Source organism: Manacus candei, unplaced genomic scaffold, assembly GCF_025592945.1.
Source record: "Manacus candei isolate 608988 ecotype Guabito, Panama unplaced genomic scaffold, ASM2559294v1 h1tg000007l, whole genome shotgun sequence".
In the NCBI taxonomy this organism is placed as follows: domain Eukaryota; kingdom Metazoa; phylum Chordata; class Aves; order Passeriformes; family Pipridae; genus Manacus; species Manacus candei.
Window position 1 is genome coordinate 4,459,349 of NW_026138055.1, and position 14,424 is coordinate 4,473,772.

Sequence of the window (14,424 nt, forward strand, 5' to 3'; positions counted from 1 at the left end):
GATTGAAAACACTGAACTGAACAACAGGTTTACCTGTGTTTTAGTTCATATTTCTTACTGCTGTGGCCCTGTTCTAGTGTAATATGATGAGCTGTATCACTGTTGGGCAGTGGTTGATAACTGATGTGTGAACACGTTGATCCCTGTCACTCTCCACAGGTGGTCACTGACACACAAACAGTGATGCAGGAATGGCCATGGGGGGCACAGGTGGGTGCAGAGCATACTGCCCACAGCAGCCCTGAGGGTCCTCTCTGCCCCACTTCCTGTAAGAACAGGATTGCCCTGCTCTGTGTGACTGCTCTCCTGCTCTGCTTTTACTTGTAGATGAGATTGACTCTTCTGAGTGGAGTCTGGCTCAGTAGAACACCCGGGAAAGTGGGTTTTGTGCTGGATCAGGGGAGCAGTGAGAGGAGGAAGGAGTAGGGGAGAAAACTCATTATAAACAGACTGCAACCCCTACTCTGCTTTCCCTTGTGCTGTTGTGGGGGAGGAGGTGGAAAAGCTGGAAATGAATGAGTGAAGTTGAGCCTGGGTTGAATGGGGGGTGGACACAAGGGTTCTAGCTTTGTGTTTGTTCCTCATCATCCTACTCTATTTTCAATAGGCAGTAAATTTAAATAATTTTCCCCAAGACAAGTCAATTTTCTCCATGGCAATAATTGGTGAGTGATCTCCCTGCCTTTATCTCGACCCATGAGTTTTCCATCCTATTTTTCAGCCCTGCCCTGTCTATGGGTGAGTTTGAAGGAGCAGCTGGGGAGGGGCTGGCAGCTGCCCAAGGTCCAACCTCCACAGCAGGTCCTCTAAACATGAAATAGTTCCAGCATGAACTGAGCAGAACCTGAATTGGTCATTTCTCTCACCAGTTCAGGTCCTGAGGTAGATCTGAAAAATCTCATCTGGACACATCTCCCCACTGAAAGGCTTTGAAAGGACAGGCACCAACACACCTCCCTTCTCTCCCTCATGTTGCTTGTGCACTTCCTCCTTTAACAGGACAGTCCCAATTGATTTCACAACAAGACCCTGGAAGACCCATCTGATTCCCTACTTCCCATGCAACATCATCCCTCACAACCTCACATACCACAACACGCAGCAGGCAAAACCAGCATCTTGCCAATGTCAGCACCACACAAAACAAGGCAGCCCCAGCAAACCACACTGCAGATACCTTCTGCCATCTCCAGGAAAGCCCTGAGAACATGACACCCAGCACAGCATCACTGCCCTGTGCACCAGCCCCACTCAGCTGCACCTGGAGGGGACACGTTATCCACCAGCACAGCCACAGTGCACAGCCCACATGGAGAGATGCACTGATGTGCCCAGCCTGGGAAGCTGACCCAGAAGACATGTCACAGCTCAATGGGAGGGGCTGCCCAGTGCTGGTAGGGTGTGGAAAACTGCTTTGGGTCACATTCCAAGCTTTCATGATTGAAAAGTGAAACAGTTAGAGATGCCTTTGCCATGCAAGAGTGCTGATGAGCAGAGGGATAGCTTAGCAGTGATATTAATATAACAAAACTCAATAGTAAATGAAATAAAAGCGATCTGGAGAGCTGGACAAACTCTGCCTGTACCTAATGCAATTTATACAGGGCTACTTCGCAGGCTGGAAGGGACCTTAAATATCAGCTGGTTCCAAACCCATCGACATGGTGGGATAGAAGAGTCAGGAAATTTCCCTCCTTAGCAGCTGTTTCTCAGAGCCTTCCTCTCCAGCTCTTCATGACATCAGCATTCTTCTGTGAACACAGTAATCCAAATCTACACTCTCAATGATGTAGTTTAGAGCAGCACCACATACCAGTAAGAAAATGTCACTCTGACAAGGATTTGTTCACAGAATCACAGAATATTCTGAGTTGGAAGGAACCAACAAGGATCATCGAGTCCAGCTCCTGGCCCTGCACTGGACCATCCCCAAGAATCACAGGATGTGCCTGACAGTATCATCTAAATGCTTCTGGAACTCTGTAGGGTTTGGTGCTGTGAACACTTCCCTGGGGAGCCTGTTCAGTGCCCAACTACCCTCTTGGTAAAAATCCTTTTTCTAATGTCCAACCCAAACGTGCCCTGACACAACTTCAGACCATTCCCTCAGGTCCTGTCATTTGTCCCCACAGAGAAGACACCAGTACCTACTCCCACTTGTCCTCTCACAAGGAAGTTGTAACTGCAATGAGGTCTGCCAACAGTCTTTCCTCCAGCTGAACAGACCGAGTGACCTCAGCCACTCCTCATAAGGCTTCCCCTCAAGGCCCTTCACCATCTTCATGGACAGTCTCTAATGCCTTAATATCTATCTGATATTGTGGTGCCCAAAACTGCCCCAATATTGCATGTGAGGCACTTCTCTCCAACTCTGTGGGAGCCCTGTCAGTGACCAAGGGACAGAAGAATCCAGTCTTGAAATCCAACAGGGATCAAACAAGGGTCAGTCACAGAATCACAACACTGTCCTCTGCACAAAAACATCTCCACTCTTTGTGCCACCCAACACAGCCCTCCTGAACCAACATGCAAATCCTGCACACTGACACTGACACCAGGTAAGGGCATACCCAGCACATTTACATCCCTGCACCTGCCCTGCTCTCAAGACCAGCGCCACCAAAATCCCCCCCACCAGCAGCTCTATAAAGCTCCTCTTTCCACACCTGACACTCAGGCAACAGCAGACGCTGACCTGTGTTTGGCATTGGTACAACAGCCCCTTGTCCAGCACAGCACTGCTCCCAGCTCCCAGGATGGAAGCTTGTCACCCTCCAGAGCAATCCAATGTCACCTCATATGCTGCCACAGCTGTGGCCATTGTCACCCTTGAGACATTTGCTGGCATGTGGATAAATGCTTTCATTGTTTCTGTGATTTGCGTGGCCTGGATCAAAAGGAAAACCTTGAACTCTAATGAGAAGATCTTGCTGTTTCTGGGATCCTCCCGGTTTTGGTATTTGTGCATTGCATGGGTATTTTCCATTTTTATAATAATTTATCCCAATCACCTTTATGTTCACCCCATATTTCAGCTCCTTAATAGTGCTCATAGCTTTTTTAACTTCTCCAACTTGTGGTTTTCTGCTTCTCTTTGTGTCTTTTATTGCATAAAAATTGCCAGTTTCAGGAACAGCTTCTTCATCTACCTGAAAGTAAAAATTGACAGGATTGTGCCCTGCCTCTTGTTGGGGTCAGTGCTTTCCTCCCTGGTTATTGGAACCATTGTCTACAACATCATGGATAAAGCACTCAGTAACAACTGCAATTTCACCAGTCAAGGAAGGATTTCAAAAGCAAGTATGAGAAAAGATCAATTTTTTTTGCCTCATTATTTTATGTTGGGTTTTGGATATGCTACCGCATTCACAGCAGTCATCTTGTCAGCCCTTCTCCTTCTCTTTTCCCTCTGGAGACACAAACGCAACATGCAGACCAACTCCACGAAGGACCTCAGCATGGATGCCCACATCAAAGCCATGAAATCCATTCTCTCCTTCTTCATAATGTACAGCATCAACTTTATATGTTTGATCTTGACTCTCATTTATGCAATGAAGAATGAAAATGACGTGATATTTTTAATTTTCCTAATTCAATACACTTTTCCAGGTCTTCATTCCCTTGTTCTGATTTTCAGTAATTCCAATCTGGAAAAGAGACTGCTAGGGATTCTGCCCTGTGGGAAGTGCAAAGTTTTCCTCAAGAGAGAACTGTAACAAAACCTGGAGCCCTTGCAAAATGCTGATATTTCTCTGTAGAAAACAAGTCAATTTATTTCTAACACAACACTCCCGGCAGTGTAGATGATAGAGGTGTTCATCTCTGGTGTTAAGAATATGTCATTAAAATTCTTTGAATTAATATTATTAGGAGTTGAATAAATTATTATCCTCATTTATTATGATAGTTCTTGGAGATGAATTGTTGCCAATAACAAAGTCATTTAGACCTTGTACTCATGGATTGGCTGCAATTCTGCAAACCTGCCATAAATGCTTTGGCATTTGTTGATTGTAACAACTGAACTAAACAACAGGTTTATTTCAATTTTGGTCTACATTTCTGTTCCAGTGTGATATGATGAGATGTCTCTGTCACTGTTGATAACTGTGTAATATTAGGATCTCTATCACTGTCTGGCAGTGGTTGATAACTGATGTGTGAACATGTTGATCCCTGTCACTCTCCACAGGTGGTCACTGACACACAAACAGTGATGCAGGAATGGCCATGGGGGGCACAGGTGGCTGCAGAGCCCACTGCCCACACCAGCCCTGTGTGACCTTTCTGCCCCATTTCCTGCCAGAATAAGATCGCCCTGCTCTGTGTGACTGCTCTCCTGCTCTGCTTTTCCTTGTTTGTGTGCATCGTGCAGCATGGAATAAAGTCCTGCTTTCAACGGGCACTGACCCACGGGCAGATGTACAGGGGGCTTGGGCCAGGTACTGGCAGCTGGGGGTGCATGGGAGTCTCAGTGAGGCAAGGGCAGGGTTGTCCAGGCTGTGCCAGGGAAAGGCAGATACGGGCACTCCAGTGGACAAAGCATAGGACACAGCTCAGCCCATCAGCAATGGTCGTGTCTCCTCTGTGAAAATATATTTCAGAAAGGGGAGAAATATGGCTGGGCAGTGTGGAGTGAAGAACAATGTGGGAAACAGTCCTGAAGCAAACAGGGACAGGGAAGGAAGAGGGGGGGTTGCTCCAGGTACCAGAGTGGACATTCCCCTGCAGCCTATGGAGAGGACCATGGTGAGGTAGCTGTGCCCCTGCAGTCCACACAAGTCCATGAAGAAGCTGAGATCCTTCAGCCCATGGATGACCCCATGGCAGAGAAGGTGTGGTGGGTGTATCCTGAACGATTGCAGCCCATGCAGAGGCCACTCTGGAACCACCTTATCCTGAAGAACTGCAGCCCATGGCACGGACCCACGCTGGAGCAGGATAAAAGCGTGAGGAGGAAGGAGTGGAGACAGTTCAATAGGACCTGACTGTAGACCCCATTTTCTGTCCCCCTACATTGCTGTAGAGAGGAGGTAGAGACTCTGGGAATGAAGGAGTGAACTTGAGCCTGGAATGAATGGGGGGAAGAGGCAAAGAGTTTTAGTTTGTCTTTGTTCCTCATCACTTTATTTTCAAATGGCAATAAATGTAATTGTTTTTTCCCTAGTTGAGTCTGTTCTTTCAGTGACAGTAACTGGTGAGCAATATCCCTGTATTTATATTGACCCATGACTTTTTCAGTATTATTTTCCACCACACCTTTAGGGAAAGTGGGAGAGTGGTAGCAACTGTGTGTCTGACAGCTGCCCAAGGTCAACCTTCCACAGCAGGGTATCTGTACATGAAATAGTTGAGCAATACGTTCAATGCAGACAGCTCAGTGTGCAGCTACAGTGAGAGCTGCAGGTTGTGCTCTGGGCGGCAGGAAATGGCAGGAGCCCCAGGCATGGAGCCAAGACCCCAGGCTATCATGTGCATGCCCTGGAAGGCTGCAAAAATGCATGAACAGCCCTTCAGTGAAGCAATTTTTCCCAATATCCAAGGTGAATCCCCCTGGTTCATCTGGACTTTGTTGCCTCTGAGAGAACACACTTAGCAACAACGCCCTTTCAGGCAGTTGCAGAGAGCAGTAAAGTCCCCCCTGCACCTCCCTTTCTCCAGGCTGAGCCCCTCCAGCTCTCTCAGCTGCTCCTCATCACATTTGTGCTCCAGACCCTTCCCCAGCTCCATTGCCCTTCTCTGGACTCGTTCCAGCATCTCAATGTTTTTCTTGTCATGAGGGGCCCAAAACTGAACTCAGGATTTGAGCTGAGGCCTCACCAGTGCCCAGCACCAGGTCCCTGCCCTGCTCCTGCTACCACACTATTGCTGACACAGACCAGGTGCCATTGGCCTTCTTGGCCACCTGGGCACACTCTGCCTCATGTTCAGCCACTGCCAACCAGCACCCCCAGGGCCTTTTGCAACAGGCAGCTTGCCAACCACTCTGCCCCAGCCTGGAGTGCTGCAGGGGGTTGTTGGGACCCAACTGCAGGACCCTGTACTTGGCCTTGGCAAACCTCACGCTCTATTGACCTCAGTCAATTGATCCAGCTTCTCCACATCCCTTTTGCTCAGCCTTCCTACCCTCCCACACACCAACACTACCACACCACTTGGTATCTCCTGACTAAGGGTGAACTCGATCCCCTCGTCCAGGTCATTGATAAAGATGTTACACAGAGTTGGCCCCAAAGCTGAGCAATGGGAAACACCACTGCTGATTGGCCACCAGTTGGATGCATCTCCATTCACCACCACTCTGGGCCCGACCATCCAGACAGTTTCTTACCCACTGAACAGGGCACCTCTCCAAGGTACAACACACCAGAGCAGAAAGCACAGAACGGGCCAAGCCAGGGAAAGAAACTTCTCAGTGCCCTTGGGTGGATCTCATCTGGCATCACAGACTTGGGAGTGTGTAGGTGGCACAGCAGCTGCCCCCTGGTTTACGGGGACTTCCTTCTGCTCCTTGTCTCTGTCTTCTTGCTCAGGTTGTTCAGTTCCCTGAGGACAACTGCTCTGACTGTTGTTAAAGACTGAGGCAAAGAAGGCATTAAGTACCTCAGCCTTCTCCTCATCCTTTCTTGCAATGATTCACCTCACATCCAATAAAGATTGCAGATTCTCCTGATCCCTCCTTTGCTTGCTAGTGAACTTGTAGAAACAATTCCTGTGATCCCTTATGGCAATGGCCAAATTAAGTTCTAGTTGGGACCTCCAGCAACATCATCAACTATCAAAAGAAACTATAGTTTTGCATGACTGCATCCAAACCAATGACATTGATGTTTTCTTGGCAATACTAAAATTAAAGGGTGTTGAAAATCTAACTAGAACTTGTATGAAAAGCCTACAAACTGCCTGAATGGATTTCATGGGAATGCGTGACAGGCACCACGTTTTGCTGTTGAGATGATCTTCAGGCCTTCTGTAAAAAGCTTTCCATGTGTCAGTGCTGTAACAAGGCCCTTCACAAAAACATGCAAATAGGAGCATGTGATAAGAAGATTGGCCTGACAGAGATTGCATTTCTGTCCCCCAGAAAACAAAGGCATGATCATTCTGAAGAGAGAAAATGCTCATCACTCATTTCTTGTAGCACTAGAGGTATTTTCTGTGATTTGAATTGTCCTTGGTTACACCATCAGCCAAGATCTTGTTGGTACCTGTGTTCCCAATGTGCAAGGTCCTGTATTAACCCAGAGTCCAAGGGCACTCAGTGCACCTCATGATGAATTTTACCCTTTTCCTCCATATGCCTAAACCTAACCCCAGACCCCAGAACAAAAGATCCAGCTTTCCTTTCAGTGCCTCCTCACTCTGTGGCTCTTCACTTAATCTGCAGGCATTACCATGCGGTAAAAGTCACATGGATTTCAATGCCTGTGAAGGATTAAAAGGAATTCCAGTCACAGCAGCTCACATAAAATTTGTAGCTCCTGGACTCTTGGTTAAAAGAGCACAGTGACTCTCCTGACTGTGCTCTGCTGAGAGCACACCCTGCTCACCAAAAGCATCACTGGTGGGCAGGGGACAGAAGAACCCAGATCCTAAATCCTCACAGGGATCAAACATGTGTCACCCACAAAATCACAACCCTGTCCTCTGCACAAAAACATCTCCACTCTTTGTGCCACCCAACACAGCCCTCCTGAACCAACATGCAAATCCTGCACACTGACACTGACACCAGGTAAGGGGATACCCAGCACATTTACATCCCTGCACCTGCCCTGCTCTCAAGACAAGCGGCACCAGAATCCCCCCCACCAGCAGCTCTATAAAGCTCCTCTTTCCACACCTGACACTCAGGCAACAGCAGACGCTGACCTGTGTTTGGCATTGGTGCAACAGCCCCTTGTCCAGCACAGCACTGCTCCCAGCTCCCAGGATGGAAGCCTGTCACTCTCCAGAGCAATCCAATGTCACTTCATACGCTGCCACAGCTGTGGCCGTTGTCACCCTTGAGGCATTTGCTGGCATGTGGATAAATGCTTTCATTGTTTCTGTGATTTGTGTGGCCTGGATCAAAAGGAAAACCTTGAACTCTAATGAGAAGATCTTGCTGTTACTGGGATGCTCCAGGTTTTGGTTTTTGTGCATCTCATGGGTATATTACTTTCTCTCACTAATTTATCCCAATTATCTTCATGTTCACCCCATATTTCAGCTCGTTGAGAGTGCTCAGAGCTTTCTAAATTATTCCAACTCTTGGGTTTCAGCCTGTCTTTGTGGTTTTTATTGTATAAAAATTGCCAATTTCAGGAACAGCTTCTTCATCTACCTGAAAGTAAAAATTGACAGGATGGTGCCCTGGCTCTTGTTGGGGTCAGTGCTTTTCTCCCTGGTCATCGGAATCATTGTCTATGATATTACTGATGAAGTAATATGTAAAAACCTCAATTTCACCAGTCAAGGAAGGATCTGGAAAGCAAGTATCAGCACAGAAGAACATTTTTTCCCCCATTATTTTATCATTGGTTTTGGATATGCCATTTTGTTCACAGCAGTCATCTTGTCTGCCCTTCTCCTTCTCTTTTCTCTCTGGAGACACAAACGCAACATGCAGACAAACTCTGTGAAGGACCTCAGCATGGATGCCCACATCAAAGCCATGAAATCTATTCTCTCCTTCTTCATAATGTACAGCATCAACTTTGTATTTTTTATCTTGACACTGATTTATGCAATGAAGAGCCAAAATAACTTGGTGTTTCTTTTTTATGTATTTCAGTACGCTTTTCCAAGTTTTCATTCCCTTATTGTGATTTTCAGCAATCCCAATCTGGAAAAAACACTGCTAAAGATTCTATCCTGTATGAAATGCAAGTTTTGCATAAAGTAGACATTGTAACAAAAGCTGGACTCTTTGCAAAATGTTGATATGTTGTTATAGCAAACAAATCCATTAATTTCCAGTGCAACTCTCCAGCCAGTGTAGATGATACAGATGTTCAGAATATATCATTCAAAGTCTTTGAACTAATATTACTGTGATTTAAGTATGTTGTTATTCTCATTTAATTTAGATAGTTTACAGAGCTAAATTACTGTCAATAGCAAAGTCATTTAGATCTTGTATACACTGACTGGATGCAAAAGGGCAATAACAATACTGCAAACCTGCCACAAATGCTTTGGCATCTGTTGATTGAAAAGACTGAACTAAACAACAGGTTTTGTTTCAATTTTGGTTTGAAGGTCTTGCTGCTGTGGCCCTGTCCTAGTGTAACATGATGAGCTGTATCACTGTCTATCCATGGTTGATAACTGATGTGTGAACACATCGATCCCTGTCACTCTCCACGGGTGGTCACTGACAGACAAACAGTGATGCAGGATTGGCCATGGGGGGCACAGGTGGGTGCAGAGCCCACTGCCCACACCAGCCCTGAGGGTCTTCTCTGCCCCACTTCTTGCAAGAACGGGATTGCCCTGCTCTGTGTGACTGCTCTCCTGCTCTGCTTTTCCTTGTTTGTGTGCATCGCACAGCGTGGAATAAAGTCCTCCTTTCAACTGGCACTGACCCACGGGTCAGGTGCTGGCAGCTGTTTGTCTGTGGGGTTCTCAGCGAGGTAAGGGCAGGGCTGCCTTGTACCAGGGAAAGCCACTTGAAGGCATTTTTCCAAAGGACCCCCCACAGGACACAGCTCAGTCCATCAGCAAATGCTCATGGCTCTTCTGGAAGGATATACTGAAGAGTGGGTGAAAACAGACCTGGCAGTGTGGAGTGAGGAAAATTGTGAGAAACAGTCCTGCAGCAAACAGGGACAGGGAAGGACGAAGAGGAGTTGCTTCATGTGCTGGAGGAGCGATTCCCTTACAGCTCGTGGAGAGGACCATGGAGGGGCAGCTGTGCTCCCTGAACCCCATGGAGGTCCACAGTGGAACAGAGATCCACCTTCAGCCCTTGGATGACCCCACACAGAGTAGCTGGGGTGGGTGAATGATTGCAGCTCCTGGAGCTCTTGCAGCTATGGAGAGCTCACACTGGAGCCAGTTTATCCTGATGGACTGCAGCCCATGGAAGAGACCCACACTTGAGCAGGGGAAGAGAGTGAGGAAGGACCGAAGCAAACCACTTGTTATGATCTGACTGTAACCCCCATTCCCCATCTCACTGTACTGCTGGCAGGGATGAGGAGGTAGAGAATCTGAGAATGAGTTAAGTTGAGCCTGGGATGACTGGGGGGTGGGGACAGGCTGTTCTAGTTTTGTGTTTGTTCCCCTTCCTCCTACTCCCTTTTCAATAGGCAAGAAATTCAACTGATTTTTCCCAAGTCAAGTCTGGTTTGTCTGTGACAGTCATTGGTGAGTCATCTCCCTGTCTTTATCTTGACACATGAGCTTTTCTCAGAGGCACCAAGGTCAAGCTGCTTCTCTGTTACTGTGCCATGATTAAATTGCTTTAAAGATCCAGACGTCTGAGACTCTGCTATGGGAAACCCAGTGTGCAGCTGGTAAGGAAACCTGGTCTGACTCAGGGGGTGTGGGGTGTGCAGGGGCTCAAGTGGGGCACCCGGGGGCTCACAGGAGCTGCCCCCTGCAAAGGGGCTTCGGTCCCAGCAATGAAAGTCTCTGGTGGAGGGGTGGGACTGCCAGAGTGCCTCCTGGATGGGGAGACAGGAAAGTTTCCTTAACACCAGCATGAACAGAGCAGAACTGCAATTGTTTCTTTATGTCACCAGCCCAGGCAGCTCAGGGGGATGTTTTACCTCATGCCCAGGTGTGCACTTCTCATAATATCACCTTCAGAAAGCTTCCTCCCTATCCATGAAATGAGAAAAAACAACCATTTAGGCCAGAGCAACTTCTCAACCACTGTGCTATCCCCTTTTCCAAACACAGTCTATCAGATTGCCTCACTACCAATCCATCCCTTTAAACAGCAACTCCCCAGAAACTAGTAAATAAATAACTAATGCCACTTTAGAACATGGAAGCCCTCCTTCTGTGCCTAAGCAGGATTTGAGGTTGAATTAACATTTCCATAACAAGTCCATAACACCTGCCCAGAGGAGATTTTTATTCTCTTTCCCAGGATTGTGTCCTGAAACAATTGTGACCTTCTGAGCATTGAAGCTGAGTTATGGATGGAATGGATTTGCCCAGAATAAACTGGGCATCTTAAGAGCCTAAGTAGTTAGCAAACCAAGGTGAACCATCTGGGATTTTCTACAATAAAGGAGAAAGAGAAGGATTATGGAGAGGGTTCGGCCATGTCTCTCAGATCCCACATACATGTGTCCACCCAGATGCAGAAACAGAGAGCTCAGGTGCCATTTGAGATGCACAGGGACATCCAAAATATGCACATGGGCTGGTAGATACAAAGTCTAAGAGATTCCCTCCCCTTCTTAAGTGGTACTGTGGGAGATGGACTTGCATTAAAACCAAATCCTTGTACTTCAAGGACATAAGCCACATATTCTATTCATTGAAAACCCAGCATTGAGACTCTGATTTATACCCTTATATTCGTTTTAAATTGTCAGATTCCCCAGACAGAGCTGAGTCTAAACCCCAGCCACAGCATGGTCTGGCTGGTGTAACACTTTCATTTAATGGCCCTGTGCAAACACAGTCCCAGCACAGACATTTCATCTTCAAACCTGTTGTAATAAAAATTACTTCTTCTCATATACTAATGGAGAGATGAAGAAATAAAGTAAGAAAATAATAAACTAGCAAAAAACCATCCATCCTTACAACACAGTTTCTATTCTGTCAGTAAAAGCACAAGAAACTCAAAGCAAAGCATAAGGAAGAGAACAGGCAGTATAAGTGATATGGTTTGCAGCTGGCTCCCTGCCATGTCTCCAAACCTTACCACAAGAAGTTCCCCCCCCCCCAAACTTCAGGGAGAAGAGGGAGAAAAACAACCAAGAAAAACTGAAACGAGAGGGACAGCTAAAGCAATATATATGTATAAATATATTTGCACTTATGTTGCAGTTATATACAATTGAAATGTATATACAATTTCACAAGGGAAAGGGAAGGAGGAAGGGAAAAGGAACAAAACCAAAATAGAATATATATATATCCCGATTAGCAGCCAAATATCTAGCAACTAAAAGAGTTAGCAAAGAAATATCTCACTATTCTCCTTGGGACAACCGAGAGTCGCTCCAGAACGATCGCCGGCAACCTCTGTCTCCCAAGGTCGGCAAGGCCTGACCAGGTCTCGCTCCCCAACACGGCAGATCCGACAGCAGGGAACCTGCACCTCCAAGCCGCTGGAAGGAAAGAGAGCAAAGGCCTTCCCTCCGTTCTTCTTATAGCCTGGCTTACGTAAAAATCATAGGGAATATTGGGTAAATCTGGACCCTTCCTTAGTTGCAAACTGGTCACCAAGGAAGGCCTAGACCAAACTATCACAGTGAGGAAATGAAAATTCTCTCAAGGCAATGCCCTGCCTAACATCAGCCATTATCAAAAGAAATAATATTTTTGAATGACTGCAGACAAAACTAATGTGCTTATTGTAGGCAACCAAGGGACACAAGAGCCCAGATCCTAAATCCTCACAGGGATCAAACATGTGTCACCCACAAAAACACAACCCTGTCCTCTGCACAAAAACATCTCCACTCTTTGTGCAACCCAACACAGCCCTCCTGAACCAACATGCAAATCCTGCACACTGACACTGACACCAGGTAAGGGCATACCCAGCACATTTACATCCCTGCACCTGCCCTGCTCTCAAGATGAGAGGCACCAAAATCCCCCCCACCAGCAGCTCTATAAAGCTCCTCTTTCCACACCTGACACTCAGGCAACAGCAGACGCTGACCTGTGTTTGGCATTGGTGCAACAGCCCCTTGTCCAGCACAGCACTGCTCCCAGCTCCCAGGATGGAAGTTTGTCGCTCTCCAGAGCAATCCAATGTCACTTCAAACGCTGACACAACTGTGACCATCATCATAACACTTGAAGTGTTTGCTGGCATGTGGATAAATGCTTTCATTGTTTCTGTGATTTGTGTGACCTGGGTCAGAAAGAAAACCTTGAACTCTAATGAGAAGATCTTGCTGTTTCTGGGATCCTCCAGGTTTTGGTATTTGTGCATTGCATGGGTACATTCAATTTTTTTAATAATTTATCCCAATTATCTTTATGTTCACCGCATATTTCAGCTACTTAATAGTGCTAAGAACTTTTTTAGTTATTCCAACTTGTGGTTTTCTGCTTCTCTTTTTGTCTTTTATTGCATAAAAATTGCTAATTTCAGGAACAGCTTCTTCATCTACCTGAAAGTAAAAATTGACAGGATTGTGCCCTGCCTTTTGTTGGGATCAGTGCTTTTGTCCCTGTTTATCGGAATCATTGCCTACAAAGCCATGGATAAAGCACTCAGTAACAACTTCAATTTCACCTGTCAAGGGAGTATTTGGAAATCAAGTATCAGAATAGATCAACATTTTTTACCTCATTATTTTATTATTGGTTTTGGATATGCCACTTCATTCACAGCAGTCATCTTGTCTACCCTTCTCCTTCTCTTTTCCCTCTGGAGACACAAACGCAACATGCAGACAAACTCCATGAAGGACCTCAACATGGATGCCCACATCAAAGCCATGAAATCCATTCTCTCCTTCTTCATAATGTACAGCATCAACTTTATATGTTTGATCTTGATTCTAATTTATTCAAAGAAGAATGAAAGTGATGCGATATTTTTAACTTACTTAATTCAATACACTTTTCCAGGTTTTCATTCCCTTGTTCTGATTTTCAGTAATCCCAAGCTGGAAAAGAGACTGTTAGGAATTCTGCCCTGTGGGAAGTGCAAAGTTTTCCTCAAGAGGGAACTGTAAGAAAACCCAGAGCCCTTGCAAAAGGCTGATATTTCTCTGTAGAAAACAAGTCAATTTATTTCTAACGCAGCACTCTAGGCAGTGAAGATGATAGAGGTGTTCATCTTTGAGGTTAATAATGCATCATTAAAATTCTTTGAATTACTATTAATAGGAGTAGAATAAATTATTATTCTCATATATTTTGATAGTTCTTGGAGATGAATTGTTGCCAATAAGAAAGTCATTTAGACCTTGTACTCATGGATTGGTTGCAATTCTGCAAACCTGCCATAAATGCTTTGGCATTTGTTGATTGTAACAACTGAACTAAACAACAGGTTTATTTCAATTTTGGTCTACATTTCTGTTCCCGTGTCATATGATGAGATGTCTCTGTCACTGGTTGATATGATGAGCTGGTTGATATGATGAGCTGTATCACTGTCTGGCAGTGGTTGATAACTGATGTGTGAACATGTTGATCCCTGTCACTCTCCACAGGTGGTCACTGACACACAAACAGTGATGCAGGAATGGCCATGGGGGGCACAGGTGGGTGCAGAGCCCACTG

The 14,424-nt window shown here is 46.0% G+C and overlaps 4 protein-coding genes across 4 annotated transcripts in view; 3 read left to right on the top strand and 1 right to left on the bottom strand.

Annotated features, from left to right (window-relative positions):
* The window catches only part of ANKRD66 (ankyrin repeat domain 66), a 75,090-nt gene that overhangs the window by 31,019 nt on the left and 29,647 nt on the right, over nucleotides 1-14,424 (bottom strand). The gene's annotated exons all lie outside the window — the stretch shown is intronic.
* Nucleotides 2,555-3,719, top strand: LOC127481635 (taste receptor type 2 member 9-like). Its single transcript, XM_051811121.1, has one exon. The coding sequence runs from the start codon at nucleotides 2,757-2,759 to the stop codon at nucleotides 3,717-3,719; it is 963 nt and encodes a 320-aa protein (XP_051667081.1). The 5' UTR covers nucleotides 2,555-2,756.
* On the top strand, nucleotides 7,814-8,890 carry LOC127481484 (taste receptor type 2 member 9-like). Its single transcript, XM_051810838.1, has one exon. The coding sequence runs from the start codon at nucleotides 7,937-7,939 to the stop codon at nucleotides 8,888-8,890; it is 954 nt and encodes a 317-aa protein (XP_051666798.1). The 5' UTR covers nucleotides 7,814-7,936.
* On the top strand, nucleotides 12,906-13,871 carry LOC127481637 (taste receptor type 2 member 9-like). Its single transcript, XM_051811136.1, has one exon. The coding sequence runs from the start codon at nucleotides 12,906-12,908 to the stop codon at nucleotides 13,869-13,871; it is 966 nt and encodes a 321-aa protein (XP_051667096.1).